Source organism: Culicoides brevitarsis, chromosome 2 (genome assembly GCF_036172545.1).
Source record: "Culicoides brevitarsis isolate CSIRO-B50_1 chromosome 2, AGI_CSIRO_Cbre_v1, whole genome shotgun sequence".
Classification (NCBI taxonomy): Eukaryota; Metazoa; Arthropoda; class Insecta; order Diptera; family Ceratopogonidae; genus Culicoides; species Culicoides brevitarsis.
Window position 1 is genome coordinate 27,955,046 of NC_087086.1, and position 18,407 is coordinate 27,973,452.

General features: G+C 25.5%; 1 protein-coding gene across 9 annotated transcripts in view; it reads left to right on the forward strand.

Annotated features, from left to right (window-relative positions):
* Window positions 1-18,407, forward strand: part of LOC134831267 (RNA binding protein fox-1 homolog 2) — a 67,039-nt gene that overhangs the window by 1,605 nt on the left and 47,027 nt on the right. For 7 of the 9 annotated variants that reach the window (XM_063844947.1, XM_063844953.1, XM_063844950.1 and 4 more), the window contains 4 exons: window positions 6,866-7,330; window positions 8,304-8,733; window positions 9,612-9,715; window positions 9,905-9,958. In XM_063844947.1, coding sequence (XP_063701017.1) covers window positions 6,866-7,330; window positions 8,304-8,733; window positions 9,612-9,715; window positions 9,905-9,958 — 1,053 coding nt within the window. The remainder of the gene's footprint in view (window positions 1-6,865; window positions 7,331-8,303; window positions 8,734-9,611; window positions 9,716-9,904; window positions 9,959-18,407) is intronic. The other 2 variants (XM_063844951.1, XM_063844949.1) reach the window with 2 other exon arrangements.

The following is an 18,407-nucleotide window of genomic DNA, read 5'->3' on the forward strand; positions in this document are numbered from 1 at the left end:
AATTTATTTGCCAATTTTATTATTTTTTTGTGAGAAAAATTTTCAAAGGAAATATAAAATTTTTATAGGAAGTTTGAAATTTATTTTTATTTATTTTTTTTTTTTTAAATAAATTTAAAAGCTTTATTTTTTAAAAAATATAAAAAAAAAAAAAATTTTAAAAAAAATTATTTAATTAATAAATTAATTAATTATTAAAATTAATTTAAATTAAAATTAAAATAAAGTTTAATAAAATAATAATAAAAATAATAAAAATAAAATTTTATTTTTTTAAAAAATTAAAAAAAAAATAATAATTTTTAAATTTTAGTTGAATAAACAATTTAAAAAAATATACATATATATTTTAATTTAAAATATATCAAAAATTTATATTAAGAAGCTATTTTTACCAAACTTATTTTAATTTTTAAATTAAAAAAAAAAAATAATTAATTAATTTAATTTAATTGAAAATAATTTTTTTAATAAAAATTTTGAAAATTTTCTGATATAATTTTTTAAATTAAAAAAATGACAATAATGTAATTAATTTAAATAATTTTAAAAAATAATGAAATTAATTGAATTTTAAATGTAAATAATTAATTATATTAAATTACAATTAAATTAAAATGTTAATAAACTATTTAATTATTCATTAAATTAAATTTTTAATTTTTTAATAAATTTTTTTCACTATTAAATTATTTAACTTAACTTAAAAAGAAAATAAATCAATATTAAAATAAAATGAAAAAAAATCGAAAAAATTCTCCAAAAATTTATTTTTTAAGCTCTCAGGGCCTCAAAAAAATGCCATTTCATGCCACTGCGTTGTGAAAACTGGAAAATAAAGAAAAGCGAGTGTTTAATTTTCCTCAGTATTTGATTTGATGGAAAAAGTAAATATTGACGTGTAGAATAGAAGACAACATGTTTGGGTTAATAATGTGTGTAAGGCAAATTGTGTCTGTGCGAGCGGCAGAGAAAGATGAAATTGGGGATGAATTTTAAGTGAGTGTGTTGTCGTGTAGGTGTGCGTGCCATGTCGTTGTCGTTGTTGTATTGCCGTGCCATGCCGTGAAAATCGGGAATGGAGGTAGAAGGCGTTTGGGGATAAAATTTTGTTATGATAGAAAGGTGAATATAATTTCGAAATTATAAGGAGAGGCGATGGGAATGCGAAGTGAATGTTGCAGATGCGGGTGGAATGTGGGTGTATGATGAGCTTTTCATTAATTGAAAACGACCGATTTTCAGCAAACGAGGCTTAGCGTTTATTTTTGTTGTGTCAGGTGAGCTCTTATGATCTTTGAAAGTTTTTTTTTGACTTGTCAAATCCAATTAAGAGTTCTAAAGAGAATTTTTGGAGCCAAATTTTCATTTTTTTAAAGTAAAATGATCAAAATTTAAAATTTTTTCATAAAAAAATCAATTTGTAATAATAAATTGATAAAAATTAAAGAATTTTTTACCTAAAATTTAATATTTTTTCATGATTTTACGAAATTTGTGTTAATTTTTCGAGATTTTTTATTTTAAACTCCGTAAAAAGTCTCTTCAGATTAATTTTTATTCAGATAAGTAACTTGGTATGTTCTAAATTGATGATTTAGTACTTCCTTAATCTCAAATTTAACCAAATTTACACAATTTGGCAACTTTTGAACGATAATTTTATCACCTTATCGTGCTTGAAAGACCTTGTTTTATTACTTCTACCTCATTAATCAATCAATTTTTATTGTAATTCATGGCTTAGAACGTATTTTTTTAAAGATTAAGTGACATAGGCAATATTTTGAAGTCAATGGAAAATTTTTCAATGAAAAAAGTCAAGAAAATTTCAAATTTTGCTTAGAAAATTACAATTTTTAGACCAAAATGAAGAATTTAATGTAAAAAATATTAAAAATTTAATTTTTAAATAATTTTAAATTTTAATTTTTGGCAATTTTACCACAATTTGACAATTTTATCTTCCAAACTCAGTTCTTCCGGCTTTGTGGCAGCTTTATTTTTGCTAGATAATATTTTTACCGCATTAAACGGCTTTTATTTAAAAGTTTATTTTTGCGTATTATGAAAAGTTGGTGGATGAAAAATTAAATTTCACATTTTTTCCCTAATTAGCAGCTGCCAATTATGAGTTTTTTATACTTTTGACGATTTTCTGATAATTTTTTATTTTTAATCTTATTATTCAGACTAAAAGTTGATAATAAAAGGTCAAGAATTTCACCTTTCGACAGCTTTCGACTTAAAACTGCTAATTTTTAACGATTTAATAAAAATAAATTTTATTTTTGATTTAATTTCGATTTAATTTTTGTAATAAAAATAACTTTTGATAGAAAAAAATATTTTTTTCTGAGAATTTATAGTAATTTTATTCGAAATTGTCATTCAAAATTAAGAAAAATTTCATGGAAAATTTAAAAAAAATAAAGTTTCAGGAAAATTTGTTGATTTTTATAAAATTTAATGAATTAAATTAAAAAAAAAATATTTAATAAAAATAAAATAAAAAATATTTAAATTAAAAATTATAAAATAAATTTGGTAAAAAAATTAAAAAAAAAAATTAAAAAAAATAAAATTAAAAATTTAAAAAAAAATTATAAAAAAAAATAAAAAAAAAAAAAAAAAAAAAAATAAAAAAAATTTAATCAATAAGAAAAAAATTTCTTAAATTTAAATTTTTGAATAAATTTACGTTAAAAACCTAATTTAAAATAATTTTTGAAATTGAGCCCTTTTTACATTTTACAACTTACAATGTCATTAAAAAACTTTTTCTTTAGAAAAATATTTCCTTCTGAGACACATTTTTTCTTCGAGAACATCTTCCCAACTATCATTAACGAACTTTTTAATCTTCCCCCGAGGTCCCTTATGTTCCATTTTTCCAACTTTTTCCGTGAAAAATCACCTTCGGCACCCAAAACAACCCTAAAAACAAACATTTTTTAAGCTGTCCCACGAAGAAGAAGCAAAAAGTCCGTTCCAACTACATTTCACTGCATTAGAAAACTAAACAAAAATCAAACATCGCGTACAAAAAACTTTTTTTCTTTCAATAGTTTTTAGTTGTTTTTGTATATTTACACAAAAAATCAAAAAAACTTATGCGTACATCGTTCTCATCGTGTTCGTCGTCGTCGTCAATGTGTGTGTTTCGGAACGAAGGAAATAAAATAAAACATTTGTATGGCAACTGGATTAACATAAATAAATAAATCCTGAGTTGCATAATGCAGAACTTTGCTGCCAGAATAGACGAGAAATGTGTTGTGTTTTGATGTGTTTCTTGTTAGAAAAATTTGTTGGGCACACAGCAAAAGTTAAGCAAAAAATCTTGCAGGAAATTTCGCAGCAGTTTTGTGTTCGAAATAATAATAATTTAACGTTTTTCATGCTCATTTCTAGTTTATTTGGGCAAATCAGAAGAATTTATTGTTCGAATGCCAAAAAAAACAACACTTTTTCTCTCACGAGCGCGCTCAATTGTTCGTGCTGTACGTTTCGATGACAAAACGAAGGTTTATTGCACGCGGGCATGCTAATAGTTTGATGACAATTTTCAACGCAAAAAATGACAAGTAACTGTCTCGCATAGAAAAAAGTTGTAAGAAAAATGGGGAGAAAGAGAGAAAAGTGGCGCTTCTTTTTTTTTTTGCGTTTTTTGTTTTTTTTTTTCGACGTTCGTTACTAATATTTATGCCAAATATAAACAAATAGACATAAAAAGGGTATCAAGGTTGAATAAATTTACAGTCGGTCGCTTCAAACAACGATGTGTGTGTCGCGTCGTCGCACAGTGGGCTCTAATTGAGTCCTCAAGTTTTTAAATTTAATAGAAAAATGGAAAAATTTGGAAAAATCAGGGTTTTGAAACTTAATTTTTTAATTAAAAAAGCTTAAGTTTGAGTTAAATATCGATTTCTTTTTGGCTTTTAGACAATTTTTGCGAAATTTTTTCATTTATTTCAAAAAATTTCGGAAAAATACTTTTTTGGATCTAAAATTTTCATTTTTTTGGATCTAAAATTTTCATTTTTTGGGGAAAAAATTATTATTTTGTGAAAAATTTTCATTTTTTTTTTAGAAAAATATTTTATTTTTTGGGAAAAAATCACTTTTTTGAGAAAAAAAATTTACTTTTTTGTAAAAAAATTAATTTTTGGGATAAAAGTTTTAATTTTTTTTTATAAAAAAATTCATGTTTTGAGGAAAAAACTTTATTTACGGAGGAAAAAAAAATTTTTTTTGAAAAAAAAAATATATTTTTGGAAAGAATTTCATTTTTTTCTAAAAAAAAAATTTTTTTTTTTGAAAAAATTTTGGAAAATTTATAATTTTTCTTTATATTATTGCAAATTACGTTAAATAATTCGATTTAAGTCCATTTGAAATGACTTTTATTTAAACTTAAATCATGATTTAAAAAATTTTGATAAAATTTTGCATATTTTCTTTATTTTGCTGTTCCTAAATCTTCTTCGTGAAGATTCGTGAAGCAAAATTTGAGTTATTGCGTTACAAGTTCAATTTTATTTATAAAAATTTTTTACAAGTTTCTACCATAAAATAGAAAATTTGCAAAAAATTTGTCGATTTTTCAAGTTTTTCGAAGCTATTTTGGAGAAAAAAATAAATTGGTTGGTTTGGAATAATCAGAATAATTTAAATTTATTTATTTTTTGGATTTTTTCTTCATTATCGGCCCACCGTGCGTCATTATCGCCGCCGTCATCACCACTTGCACTTTACACCATCGCAGCGATGTCGACGACAGGTTATTTCAAGCAAACAGGATCGTCGGGTTTTATGACGTGCAGCAGTTTAATGATCCGACACGTCGCAGAAGAACATTATAATTCCAGCACAGCGCCTGTTACTTTGGGAGACCTGAATAATTGAATGAACATAAATTACGTCTTAGACGAATGGCAGTTTGTCATTTTTATTGCCGTTGCGATTGGTCGTGCATCAAGAGATTATTTACAAAATAACAAGAATCGTTTGTTTGTTTGTTTGCGGATTCAATTAGTGAGTGAATTACGAGCGAGTTATTTGAACAATTGAATCCTCTTGATGTATTTTGCAGTGAATGTGTTGGCGCGAGGGCAATGTAGTTTTTCGTTTGTGTTGATGACCTTGAGGAGATTTTTGTTCAAGTGAATTTTGATGCAAGAAAATTAAGTTTTTTTTGGCAAGAATTTTGAATATTTTATTAGAAAAAGGTCGTTACTGCAGAAAATTGATTTTGAAATTTTTTAAATAATTTTTTTAGGATAAAAAAATTAAATTTAAAATTTTCCATAATTTTTTTTTTAAAAACATAATTGAAAGTTTTGAAAATCGAAATTTAATTTTAAAATTTTCTTGAATTTTTGTTTATGAAGTAAAATTTTTTTGCGTAATGGACTTATTATTTAATAAATTTTTTTTTATTTGAAAATAATTAAAATTTTTTTAATTTTTTTTTTAAAAAAAATTTTTTTCAAGTTTTTTATTTGATAAAAATCGAATAAAAACTATCAAAATTTGACCAAATCTCAAGCTTATTAAAGCTTACCACTTTTTAAATTTAAATTACATAAAATGTTAAGACTATTTTTACTTTCAAATATTTTAAACAATTTTATAAACTTTTATGTTCAAATAATCGAGAAAATATTTTTTAAAATTTTTGAACATTAAAAAAATATGAAAATTTTCTTCATAATTTTAGATTAAATATTTATTTTATTGAAAAAAAAAATATTCGAAGATGAGTCAAAAATCAAAAATTTGGTTCATATTTGAAGAAAAATCCAAAATTTCATTTTAATTCGTAGAAAATTAAAAGTTGAACGGTTTTTATAGCAGAAACCTTAAATAAATCGTTAAAGTTAAATATTTTTTATCTTGTATAAAAAAAATAAATAAATTACAAAAAGGACAAAAAAGATATTTTTTCGGGAGACCCTAGGGAATCAAAGTTTCTGTTACTAAAATTCATTCATCAATTTTTCGACCTTAATTATTTCAAAATATTCTAATATTTGCATTTTTTACATTTTACAAAAAATAATTAAATTTTTTTCAACAAAAAATAAATTTTCGACATTTTTTAAATTTTTATTTCAGAAAATTTTAAATAAATTTTCATTTTTTTAACAAAAAATAATTTTTTTTTGAATATTTTCTAAAATTTGAGACTATAAAAATTGTTTTCAGTGTCTTAAATTAAAAAAAAAATCATAAAAATCAAAAAATATTTAAAAATAATTGAAAGTACCTGTCGAAAATTCTTCTTTAATGTAATAGCCAGAAACCCTAAAAATAATTTTTGTTTCAAAATTAATTTACAAAATCGCATAATTTCTTCTCTTAATGCCACGTTTTTTATTGTTTCATTTCATAATTTTACATTTTATTTTCATTCCTTCACCCTTCAACGTCTTACATAATAATGACAATAATTCCATGCTTCATACTCGAAAAATTGAGTGTAGCAAAACAAAAAGCTCACAACGACAACGACGACGACATTACACTGACTACTGCTCAGTTCGTGTGTATTTTATTCCGTGTGTTTACCGTTTATTGTTTGATTGTTGAATGAAATAAATATAAATAAACTACATCTAATTTGAATAAAACGATAATTTAGATGACATTTATGTCTGTGAGTGTTTTTCAGGTTGGGGCCAATATTTGTTTCTTTCTTCGTCTTTCGACATTACGACGTTTGTTTGAGTTGAAAAGGTTACAATTTTGGCAGAAGAAGGGAAATGTTACATGTGCGTTGTGGGTGTTTGTGACAAAAAAAAAAGAAACTTTTTGGCTCGCATGTCAGTTGCAATGATTTTTTTCCTTTTTTTCTTTGCAGCACATGGTGCAAGCGGGCATGGGAGCCACACCTTTTCCAACGCCCCCGGGTTTTCCGCCGGGAGCGACAGCAGCCACGCCACAGAATGCCGCGACGCTTGCAGCGAATGCCGCCGCAGCGGCAGCTGGCGCCACGGGACTCCCCACGGATGCCGCGCACGCGATGCCAAATTTGGTCGCCGTCAAGGGAACGTCAATTGCTGAGCAAATTGCCGCCGTCAAGCAACAACAACAACAGCAACAACAACAAAATGCTGCCTTGTTATCGCATCACTTGCAGCAACAGCAGCAGCAGCAGCAGCAACAACAGCAACTCGTTGCCGCACAAATGTCGCCAAACAAGACGACAACTGGCCAGAATGGCATTGCGGCGATACCAACGTCAATTGTGCCCACTTCGGGATCCTCGGCGACCTCGAGCGTCGTCGTGAATGGAACAAACACGGAAACGAATGCCAATGACCAGGTAAGGAATTTTTCTTTTCGGCAAGTGCAATTTTAAAAAAATTTTCGATTTTTCACAAAAAAATTTTTTAAAAGCTCTCCAGTTTTTTTTTTGATAAAATTTTTTGAAGAAAAGGTCAAAAATCGAATGGGAAAATATTTTTTTCATTAAGGCGAATAAATTTAATATATCCATTTTTTGTCTCCCCCCCCCTCGGATTTTGTCGAAAAAATTCAGGGGGAAAAATAAAAATACAAATATTTTTGACATATTTTGGAATTTTTATATTAAAAAATCATGAAAAATTACTGTTTATGGTAAAATTATACAAAAAACTAAAAAAAACTTGCTTAATTACGACATTTTCTATTGAAATGTCGAAAAACAATTTTTTTTAAAGTCACGTGACCAAAATTAGTTGGAAAATATGAATTTTCTTCCTTAAAAATATTTTTCGCAAAATTAATGATTTTTTTGAAATTTTATTAATAATTTTTATTTTTTTAAATTTTTATCTTAAATTTTAAAGTGAAAAAATAAAAAAAAAAATATAAAAATAATTAAAATTATTTAAAAAAGTTTTCTTTAAATTGCTACTAAAAAAATATTTTGAAAATTTAAATTAAAAAAATTGTTCATTTTTATTAAAAAAAATTTTTGAAAAACAAAATTAGAGCTTTTGAATAATTTTTTAAAGAAATTTGAATTTTATTAATTTTTATCGATTTTTTTTTAATTTTTAAAATTATTGAATAATTTTTAATTACCGTTATTAATGAAAAATTTAGTAAAAAATTTATAATAATTGCCAAAATATTTAAAGCTAGTTTTCGAATATATTTGACCTTAAAAACCGAGAAAAAGCAATTTAATCAATTTTTTAAAAAGATTTTTGTTGAAATGTAAAGAATTTTTTAAAAATTTGCACTTACCTTTCAAAGAAAAAGAAGAAGAAAAGAGAAAGATTTTTAATTAAAAACATTCGTCTTGACAGTCCGATCCGCATCAACAGCAACAACAACAGCAGCAGCAACAGTCAACAGAACCAGAGAATTCATGTGCCAACAATTCACCTTCATCATCACAACAATTACCTTCATCGCCATCCGCATCGACACCGACTCCCGGCGTCGTCACAAATGGCAATGTCGCCGATGGAGACAACGTGGTTAGCAGTAACGGTACCGCAACGCCGCCCACCAGCTGCAACCAGAACAACACGCAACTCTCACCCGATTCCTTGTCCAATTCGTCGCCAATTGCCGCTTCTTCCGCCATTTCGTCACTCAATTCACTCACAAGTCAGCCATCCGCCTCTCCAACTTCCATGATAACGACAGCCAGTAGTAATAGCAGCACCGTTACGAGTAACAATATTGCAGCGACTGTCTCCTCGGTCACTGCGGCACTCAATGCAGCTGCTGGTGAGTTTTGATTTTTGCTTTAATTTGACCTCAAAGACTTTAATGGAGAAAAAATTTGCCTCAGAAGTTGTGTTAATAAAACAAATTTGATGAAATCTGGTTAAAAATGAACCAAAAATTATCAGATTTGTTGGAATATTTAACTTCAAAAGCAGAAAAGACAAAATTTTGATCTGAAAGGAGCCAAATTTAGTCTGAATTGATTTAAATTTGTTAAATTTTTGACATTATTGCCCTTAAATATCAAAAATTATCCCTCAAAATTTTAGAAAATTAAAAATTTTTATAATTTGACGTTGAATTTTTTTAGAAATTCATCTAGAATCGCTCAAAAATTCATGAATTTAGGGTTTAATGGTCAAAAAATGAGATAATTTTTCCATAGCCTTTCAGAAAATCTTCAAATTTGATATTTGGTTAAATATTTTTCGTCTTCAAATAATGAATTTCTTCGAAATTTTAATTTTCAAGATAGTGATTTGACATAATTGAACCAGATGAGGAAAAATTTCAATCATTTGTGTACCTAAAATACCAAAAGTTGCTTTAAAAATGTTAAAATTTGTTTAAAACTCATCTTGAACTGCTGAGTTTTTACCTTAACGGTCGAAAAATTAAAAAAATTTCATCTAAAATGAGCAAAAACTAATCACATTTTAAAATTATTTGCTCAAAAACCACATTTTGACCTTTAAATGGACCTTCCATGAACCAAACATAACAAAAAATGAACCAAATTCGATCAAATTTATTATTTTTTCCGCCGAAAAGCACCACTTCTGAGCTCCAATTTGTCAAAAAATAACCAAATTCCATTTCAAAAATAAAAAATTCCCAAAGGTGCAGTAACTAATGCGAAAAATATTCTCTTTTCAAAGCAGCAGCTGCCGCCATCAACAACCAAAAAGATCAACCAAAGAGATTACATGTGTCAAATATACCATTCAGATTTAGAGATCCCGACTTGCGAGCCATGTTTGGGGTACGTATTAGCTTTGTTTATTGCCCGAGTTATTTTTTCATCGTTCGCGCGCGAATGAGCGAGATTCGCAAAATTTTATGAAATTTTTGCGCGCGCCCATTCAGTTCGATTGAAAACACATTTTATGCTGTCAATTTTAATTAAATTTTACCGTGTTCCTTCTCTTTTCATTTTGGCGGCGTTCTGCAGCAATTTGGAACAATTCTTGACGTGGAAATAATTTTTAATGAACGCGGAAGCAAGGTAAGTCGATGCTTGTTTCCACATTTTCTTGCCATAAAAACATTTTCTCTACTTTTCTCTTTGTAATAATTTAATTTCCTTGATTTTACTTTTATTTTATTTTTTTTTAATACAATTCTAATAAATAAATAGAGTACGAGGGAAAATTGTTTTCAAAACGACGAAAATGCGACACAGAAAAAATAATTACTCTAATTTACTTATTTGCACTTGACTAAATTGAATTCACACGTAAAGCAAATTTTTTTTCTTTGTGTCGTCGTCGTAAGTTGTTTTGAAGAAAACAAACTAAAAAATTTAATAGAAAAAGTTTGTCAGTCAGTCCCACAGCAAACGAGCGGCGCGCAAAGTTGTCGATGTCGTCGTCGTCTTATGCAACAATAACAACATCATCGGGTTAGTACAAATGTGGGGCGGCGAGGAGAGTCGACAGACAAACAAAAAGCAAATTTATTAAAAACGGAGCTGGATTAATTATTTTTTGGTCTGCACGTAGCAGAACATGCGAACTCGACTCACGTGTAGGGAAAAATTATTTTTTGAACGGATTCCAATTTTATTGTTTTTCACTTGCAATGTACTTACTCTCGAATGCACACGAGTGCAGAGAGCGGTAGGAACTTGAGCCAAGAAACGACGATGGGTCGACAAGTGGATGTGACAGAGTTTTACGACAACAATTTTCCGGTTGAAAATTGTGTTGATTGGTCGTTTTCATGTCACTCGTCTATTGTCTCTCCATTTTTCATTATTTTTTTTTTTCGGGGAAGTTGCGGGAAAATTTAAATAATTTTTTTAAATATTAAAAAAAAAATAGAATTTAATTATTAAATTGTTTAAAAGTTTTTAAAGTAGTTTTTAAATAAATTTTCAAAAAAAAAAAAATTAAAAATTATTTTTTTTAAATTAAAAAAAAAAATTATTTTAGGTATGTATTTATTTTAGAAAAAAATAAAAAATTATTTTTAAAGGTATATTAAAAAAAATATTTTTTTTAAATTAAAAAAAAAAAAAAAAAATTAAATTAAAAAAAAAATAAAAAAAATTAAATTACTAAAAATAAATTTTAATTTATGAAAAATATCTGATTTTTTTTTTTAAAATTAAATTTGTCATAAATTTCTCGTAATATTTTTAATTTAATAAAAAATTATCTCAAATTAGTTAAAAATTAATTAAAATTAAAAACAATATTTTTTTTATTTAATTAAAATTAAAAATAAATTAAAATTTTAAAAAATAAATAAAATTATTTAATTAAAATAAAAATTAATTAATATAAAAAATATTTTTTTAATAATAATAATTTTTTTTAAATAATTTTTAATTTTAATTAAAATATATAATAATTATTTTTTTAAATTTTATTTAATTTTTTTTTAATTATATTTTTTTTTAGTTATTTTTAATTTTCCCGCAACATTCGGGGACCCTGAGACAAAAACTTAAAATTATTATTTCTCCTCCTTTCAAACATTCTTTCGTAATGAATAAATTACCTTTCTTACCTTCCCACGTTCGGTCGGTCCGTAACTAAATATACGTTAAAATTGTGTCCAAAGACAACAACGACGATAACGAGGAAAATGTTTTTATTTGTAATTGAATAGAAAATCCGTTTGCTTTTGACATGCCATTTTCAATTAATTGCCTGTCATTTGCATTTTTGCCGGCAAGTCGAACTTCTCATAACTCGTTGTTGTTTCATTTTATTTGACGAATTTTCCGGGAACGTTTTTTTTTGTAAAAGCGACAGATAAACAAACATGAAACTGCAATTGCTTGGAAAGTATTTTTATGTGTATTTATTTCACAGACACGCATTATTAATATTTTAACGTTTTAATTAATTAGACAGAACGCGAGCGAGAGAGAGCAAGGCATAGTTTCTACTACTAGAATTCAAGCAGGAAAAAAAAAACAGGCGGCGTTTTCGTAATCATCGATCATAGTAATTAAAATATTTATGACGACGAGGTGAAGTGTGGCATAATTTTAAGGGCAATGTTGTTCAATTTGGCTTTTTGACGGCACGCAAGTAGTGAAAGTCATGTGATATGGGATTTGCGTGAACTAGCAAGTAAAAGTCGCAAACAAACATTGATTGATTGACGTTTCGTGGAATGTCATTGTAGCGAAGTAAAAGATTTTTTACGTTGTTTGGGGGTTAGAAGGTGAATTTAAACGGTTTTGATACAAATATCGAACGTTCTGACAAGAAAATCGATGGAAATGGATACAATGTTATGATAATTTCCTGTTGTAATAGAACTTTCAGGTGAAAATTTTGATGAAATTTGTTCATTTTTATCAAGTAATAGTTAAATTTTGATAGTGCAAGAATTTATTCTTCAAGTCATTGAAAAAAAAAATTTTTCGAAAATTAAAAAAAAAAAAATTTTAAGAAAAAATAAAAATATAAATTCGAAAAAATTTTTAAAAATTTTAAATTTTTTGTCAATTGACAAATTTTATGAAATTTTTTAATACAAATTTAAAAATAATTAAAAAATAAAAATAAAAATATTTTTTTTAAATTTAAATTTTTAGCTTTGAATTTAAAAAAAAAAATATTCAAGATTTATCTAAAAATATTTTTTTAAAAATTTATTTATGAAATTTTGAACTTGCGAAAAAATTATGATTTTATAATTTAATAAAATTATCAAAATATTGAAAAAAAAATAGCGTTCTTAATGAATTTAGAACTAAAATTGTTCAGTAAATAGAATATTTTGGTATAAAAAACTTCAAATTTTTTGCCAATATATTTTTTTTTCTTTGAATGAAATTTTCATATTTTTTGAAGAAAAATTTTAACAAAATATATTTTTATAATTTTAAATTATAGAATTCTCGATAAAAAAAAATAAAAAAAAAAAATTCGAAAATTATTAAAATATTAAATTTTTGCCCTTTAGAAAAAAATTAATCTGAAAAAGTTTAAAAATTAAATTTATAAAATTTTTATTTCAATTTTAATTAAATATTTCTTCTAAATAAATGTTCAAAAATTCATCAAAATTTTCACTTCTAACATCAAAACCAAAAAATCCTCTAAAAAATCCTTTAAAATTAATTTCTAGTAGTTAACTTTCCCTGATTTATTATCTCTTCACTCCGCTTTTAACCTTTGAAACTTTTTAATTGAACATCTCTGTCGGACAATTTCTGCCACTCGTTACCACACTCGTCTCGCGTTCGCGCTCATAAAACGATGAGTAGGTAATTACAACCACACTCGAGTAGCAGCAGCAGCGCGAGTTTATCGACATCATGGGATTAATTGATGATAGTGCGGCTTAGTGGTGTAATTAATTACCTTTTACATTTACATTTTATGTCTCTGTCTCTCTCTCGTTCGCACTGACTTTCCACAGTTAAATCCTTTTAAATATAGAAAAAAATTACAAAAAAAATTCTATTGTATTGCATAAGACGACGACGACAAAAACAACTTAATCCTTTATTTTTTGTAATTTAAATTTTTTCCTACCCCTTAAACACACATAAATTTTATCATTTAACTTTTTTTTTATTTATTTATTTGTTCGTACGCTTAAAAACAATCTGCAATAAAAAAAAACAACAAAAAACAAGGAAAATAATATTTATATATTTTTCCTTTATAGTCATCGTATCGATCGACATAATAAAAGGTGTTGCTAAAAAAAATGTCATGTCGCAAAAATGAGTACGTTTTATTTTCAATCTTATTTTTATTATTAAAAATAAATAAAAAAAAATAATTTTTAAGGATATGTGATGAAGTTCTTGTAATGAATCCTCTAAAAAAAGTGCATTAATTTTATTTTTAATTTTTTTCATTAAATATTTTTTTTTTCGTGTATGATAATAATTATTTTTCTTTACATATATCTTTGATTGATGATTGATTATTTATTATTATTATTATTAAAAAAAACTCATCTTGGTGACTGAATTTATACATATATAATAATTATCATATCTTATGGGAATGATGTTCATGATGTTTGTTCGTATATAAAAAAATTAATTCGTCGCTTTAAAAAAAAAATAAATAAAAAAGTAAATAAATAACGCATTCTATTTATTTTTAAAGTTTTTATTTTTTTTTAAATAATGCAAAAATAAATAAAAAATAAAATAAAATAGTGACATGCGAGATATTTTGTTTTTGATAATAATTTTTTTTATATTTAAAAATATCTATTGAATGGAATTTTTTTATTGTTAATTTTTTTGTTTGTTTTATATTTTTTTTATTTTACTGGAATGGGAAATAGATGTGCGAAAATTTTATTTGTGATTTATTTTTGTAAAAAAAAAATATTTTTTTATTCTGTATCAATATATTAATCAATAATAATACCATAAAATAGTCTATCGCCAATTTTATGTTTTAAAATATTTTTTTTATTTTTTTTTTAATTTTCCTGTGAGGTGATGTATGAATTTTATTAGCATTTGTTCCAAACTCATCATCATCCTAATGATTAATATTCACAGTCAATTTGCCACGCAAAACGAATAAGAAATTATCATACAAATAATAATTTTTTATGTCAATAAACACACAGAAACACGAACTCACAAACTCTACTTTGGATTAAATTTCTTCTTTTTTCATTTCATTTCATCTCATTTTCATCTGTGCCTCGTGCTCTAGTGTGCAGCAATAACATTTTAGCATTTCATTTAATGATATATGATGGAAACACGTGCATTTCTCGCTATTATTTGTGTTAAATAGAGGTAGCTAGCTCGAACTTTTTCGTGTAGGTATGTGTGAATCAATAATAAAAAAAAAAGAGTTTCGAATGTAATAAAATTTATTTAATAACGTACTAAAAGAATCAAAATCCCATCATATGAAATATTTTTTTTGCTCGAAATAGAGACAGCGAGAGATAAAGAGTAGATCTAGTTGTGAATAGAAGAAGAAAAAAAAGGAGAAAAATAGAAAGAAATTGAGTGCTCTTTAGTTAACCTATTTTTCTTTGAATGTTATTTTATTTCATTATTACGGTCGTCGGTCGTAACGAGAGACGACGACATGTTGCAAAAAGTACGGAAAAAGGAAGGATACAAATACCATTCAGTCTCCCTTTACAATTATTAAAAGCAACCCCAGAGTGACACATGGTGTCAAAAGTGGCGAAATCTTAATTTAAGAGACATGACAAAGGCATCAAGGGATTTCATGTGATGATGGCAAGAAATTATGGTGTGAGCGCGTTTCATCTTTAAAGTAGTTACGGAGGAAATTATAGACATTAGAAGGATTTTTAGCGTGAATTTAGTCTTTAAAACCAGACTTTAGCTTAAAATGTATTTTTTAGTAAAAGTTTTTTACAAAAGTCACTTCAGCATGGAAATTCATGACAAAAAAATCATGTTTTCAAAGTAAACATATGACACTTTTGTCCAAACTTGTACTCAAAAGTTGACTTTTTGGTCTCAGAGACACAAGAAATGATAAAAAATGATACAATGGTATCACAAAAGTTACAAAAAAACTTTACAATTTGTTTAAAAGTTGTAAATTTGAACATTTTCTTTGTTGATCCATCATTTGCAGTGGTAGGCTTACATTTTTTCTTTGGAAATTTGTGGGCTGTTGGCTTTAGAAAATTTTATTTGCTTGGTTTGGATTAATTGGAATAGATTTTGAGCTTTTTTTGAAGATTTTTTTTCTGGAATTCTGGAAGTCAAAAAATTTTTAGCCGATCAAAGTCGCCATAAAACAAAATTTGAATTAATATTTAAAAAAATTAAACTTTTTTTAAATACTGAAAATTTTGTATTAAAATTAAAAAAGAAAATTATTTAAGTAATTAAAATAAAAAAATATCAAAATCAAAATTAAATTTTAGCGGAAAATTAAGACAAAATTTAAATATTTATGTACAGAAATTTTTAATTTTTAAATTTTTATAGAAATTAAACAAAAAATTTAAAATTCAAAAATTTAATTAAAATTTAATTAAATTTAATTAAAATTTTAAAATTTAATTAAAATTCAAAAATTTAATTAATATTCAAAAATTTAATTAAAACTTAAAAAAACTAACCGAAATTAAATAATTAAAAAATAATTAATATTTATAAAAATTATTTTTTAATAAAAATTTAAATTTTTTAATAAATTTAAGCCAAAGTCGTATAAAAATCAAATTTTGGGTTTAAATTATAAGAAAAAAAAAATATTCGAAAAATATTTTTATTCCGTTTACCTGAAAATTCCCTTTAACATTTTTTTTCAATTTTGGTACGTCGACTTTTCCCTTATCTTGATTGACTTCCGGATCTCGTCCCTCCGCAAATAAAATTCCTCATAATTAAACGAACTCACCCATCAAATATGCAAACTTCCATTAAAATCTCTTCCCTAAACGGACATCCATCATAGCGGCACGCGCTTTCCCCTCCGAACGAAAACTTGCTGGAAAAAAAATCCCCAAACCGCCATAAAATTGAATTCCTCACTTTTATAGCTCTCATGGGCCTTTATTTTAGATCTACAACATGTCATCGTGTCACTTGTGTTACTTTTTGACAACTTTTTGCGTAAACCACTTACCGTTACGAAACACATTTTCTCCCTTTAAACGGCGCTCGGGCGTTGAATAAGCAAGAAGACATTTTCAAGGATCGTATGACAGAGCACCCTTCAGTCACTCTTCTCTTATTTTTCAGCACATATTTTGTGACATCATCATCTTTTTTTGTGTACAAAAGTTTTTTTTTTTTTTCAAACAAACAACAGAAAAACTCATTTCTCTTTTTTTTGTGTGTTTCATTCATCTTTCAGTTCACTTGTTCGTTCGCGCAACGCACTTCATCCACCTACTAACTCTTCTTGCTCATTGAATGACTGTTTGGTCTTTTGGGAATATGAAAAACGCAACAAACAACATTTTTAAATGGATGTGTTCGGGAAAAATGTGTAACTTTTCCCTTTGTGTTGCTTGTTTACTCGCCGCCTTGCATGTGCGCGCGACTCAATGCGGTGTGGAAGTGTATTTAGTACTTTGCAAAGTTGCCTGCACGCACGACTGACGAAGATGACAAGGAATTTGAAAAAGCATGTGGCCTTGTCTGATGCTTCGTTGCCAACTTTCCATCGAAAAAAGGAAGAAATACGAATCGAAAAGCATTACACAGCACATTTCTGTCGTAATAATAATAAAATGTAACGATGCCATTAATGTCCGATTTTTCCTCTCGAGCAAGAAGTTCGTGGTAACTCAATCATCTTTTCTCTCGTTTTTATTTTTTTTTTGGTCAGTCATCCAGAAGTAGTATTTTAATTGACCTACAAGGCGAACAACGGAGAAAAATGTTAAAAATTTCATTGATAAAATTAATTACATTGTCAGGGATAATAAATAACAACATAATTGAATACACTTTTTTTATGTGCGAGTGTTATGTGAGTTTTTTTTTATTTATTTTATTTTTATTACAGTCGTGAACAAAACTTTTCTAATGTACATTGTCGACTAAAAGACCATCAATCTCATGTATTTGCTCGCACTTTACTATGCATGTGTGGAAATTTTATGTTTCGCATTTCTTCCGATTTTTTTTGCGAAGATTTTTTGATTAAAAATTTTGAAGAAATTTAAAAAAATTTAAAATTTGTAAAAAAAAAAATTAAAAAAAAATAGAAAAGTTAAAAAAAAATTTAATTAAATATGTCAAAATTTTATAAAAAAAAAAACTCAAAATATCTTTTTTTTATTTTTTTTTTAAATCACAAATAATATGTTAAAGATTTTTCAAATAATTTTAAAATTATTTAACAAATTTACTTTATTTTTAAAATTAAAAAAAAAATAAATAAATTTGAATTTTAATTTAATTTTAAAAAAATCAATATTAAATAATTAAAAAAAATAATAAAAATAATTTCTTTATAAATTTTAGTTTTAAATAAGATTTTATTTGAATAAAAAAATTAAAATTAAAACATCATTTAAAAATTAATAGAATTTATGCTTTTTTTTATATTTTAAAAAGTAAAATTTTATTACCTTTAATTTTTAATTTTATGTAATTAATTTTCAATTTTTATTTAATAAATTTTTAAAATAAATAAATAAAATTAATTAAAAAAATAAATAAATAAAAAATAAATTATTATTTAATATTTTTTTTATAAAAAATTAAAAAAAATAATTAAATTCATTAAAATAAATTTATAAAAAAATTAATTTATTTATTTTATTAAATTTTCTGTATATAAAAATATATTTTTTTAAAATTCTCGCAAATTATTTCATTTCCAACTCGAACTTCGAAACTGCAATTTTTCATATGATTGCTAAAGGCAAAAGTACAGCAATAAAAGAAGAGGAAAAACGGCTAATTAATGTACTTTGTTGTACAAAACTATATGTATGGCGACACGACATGCCACTAGAACTGCAAAGTGTATCATTATTACGAGAGAAAAAAATTT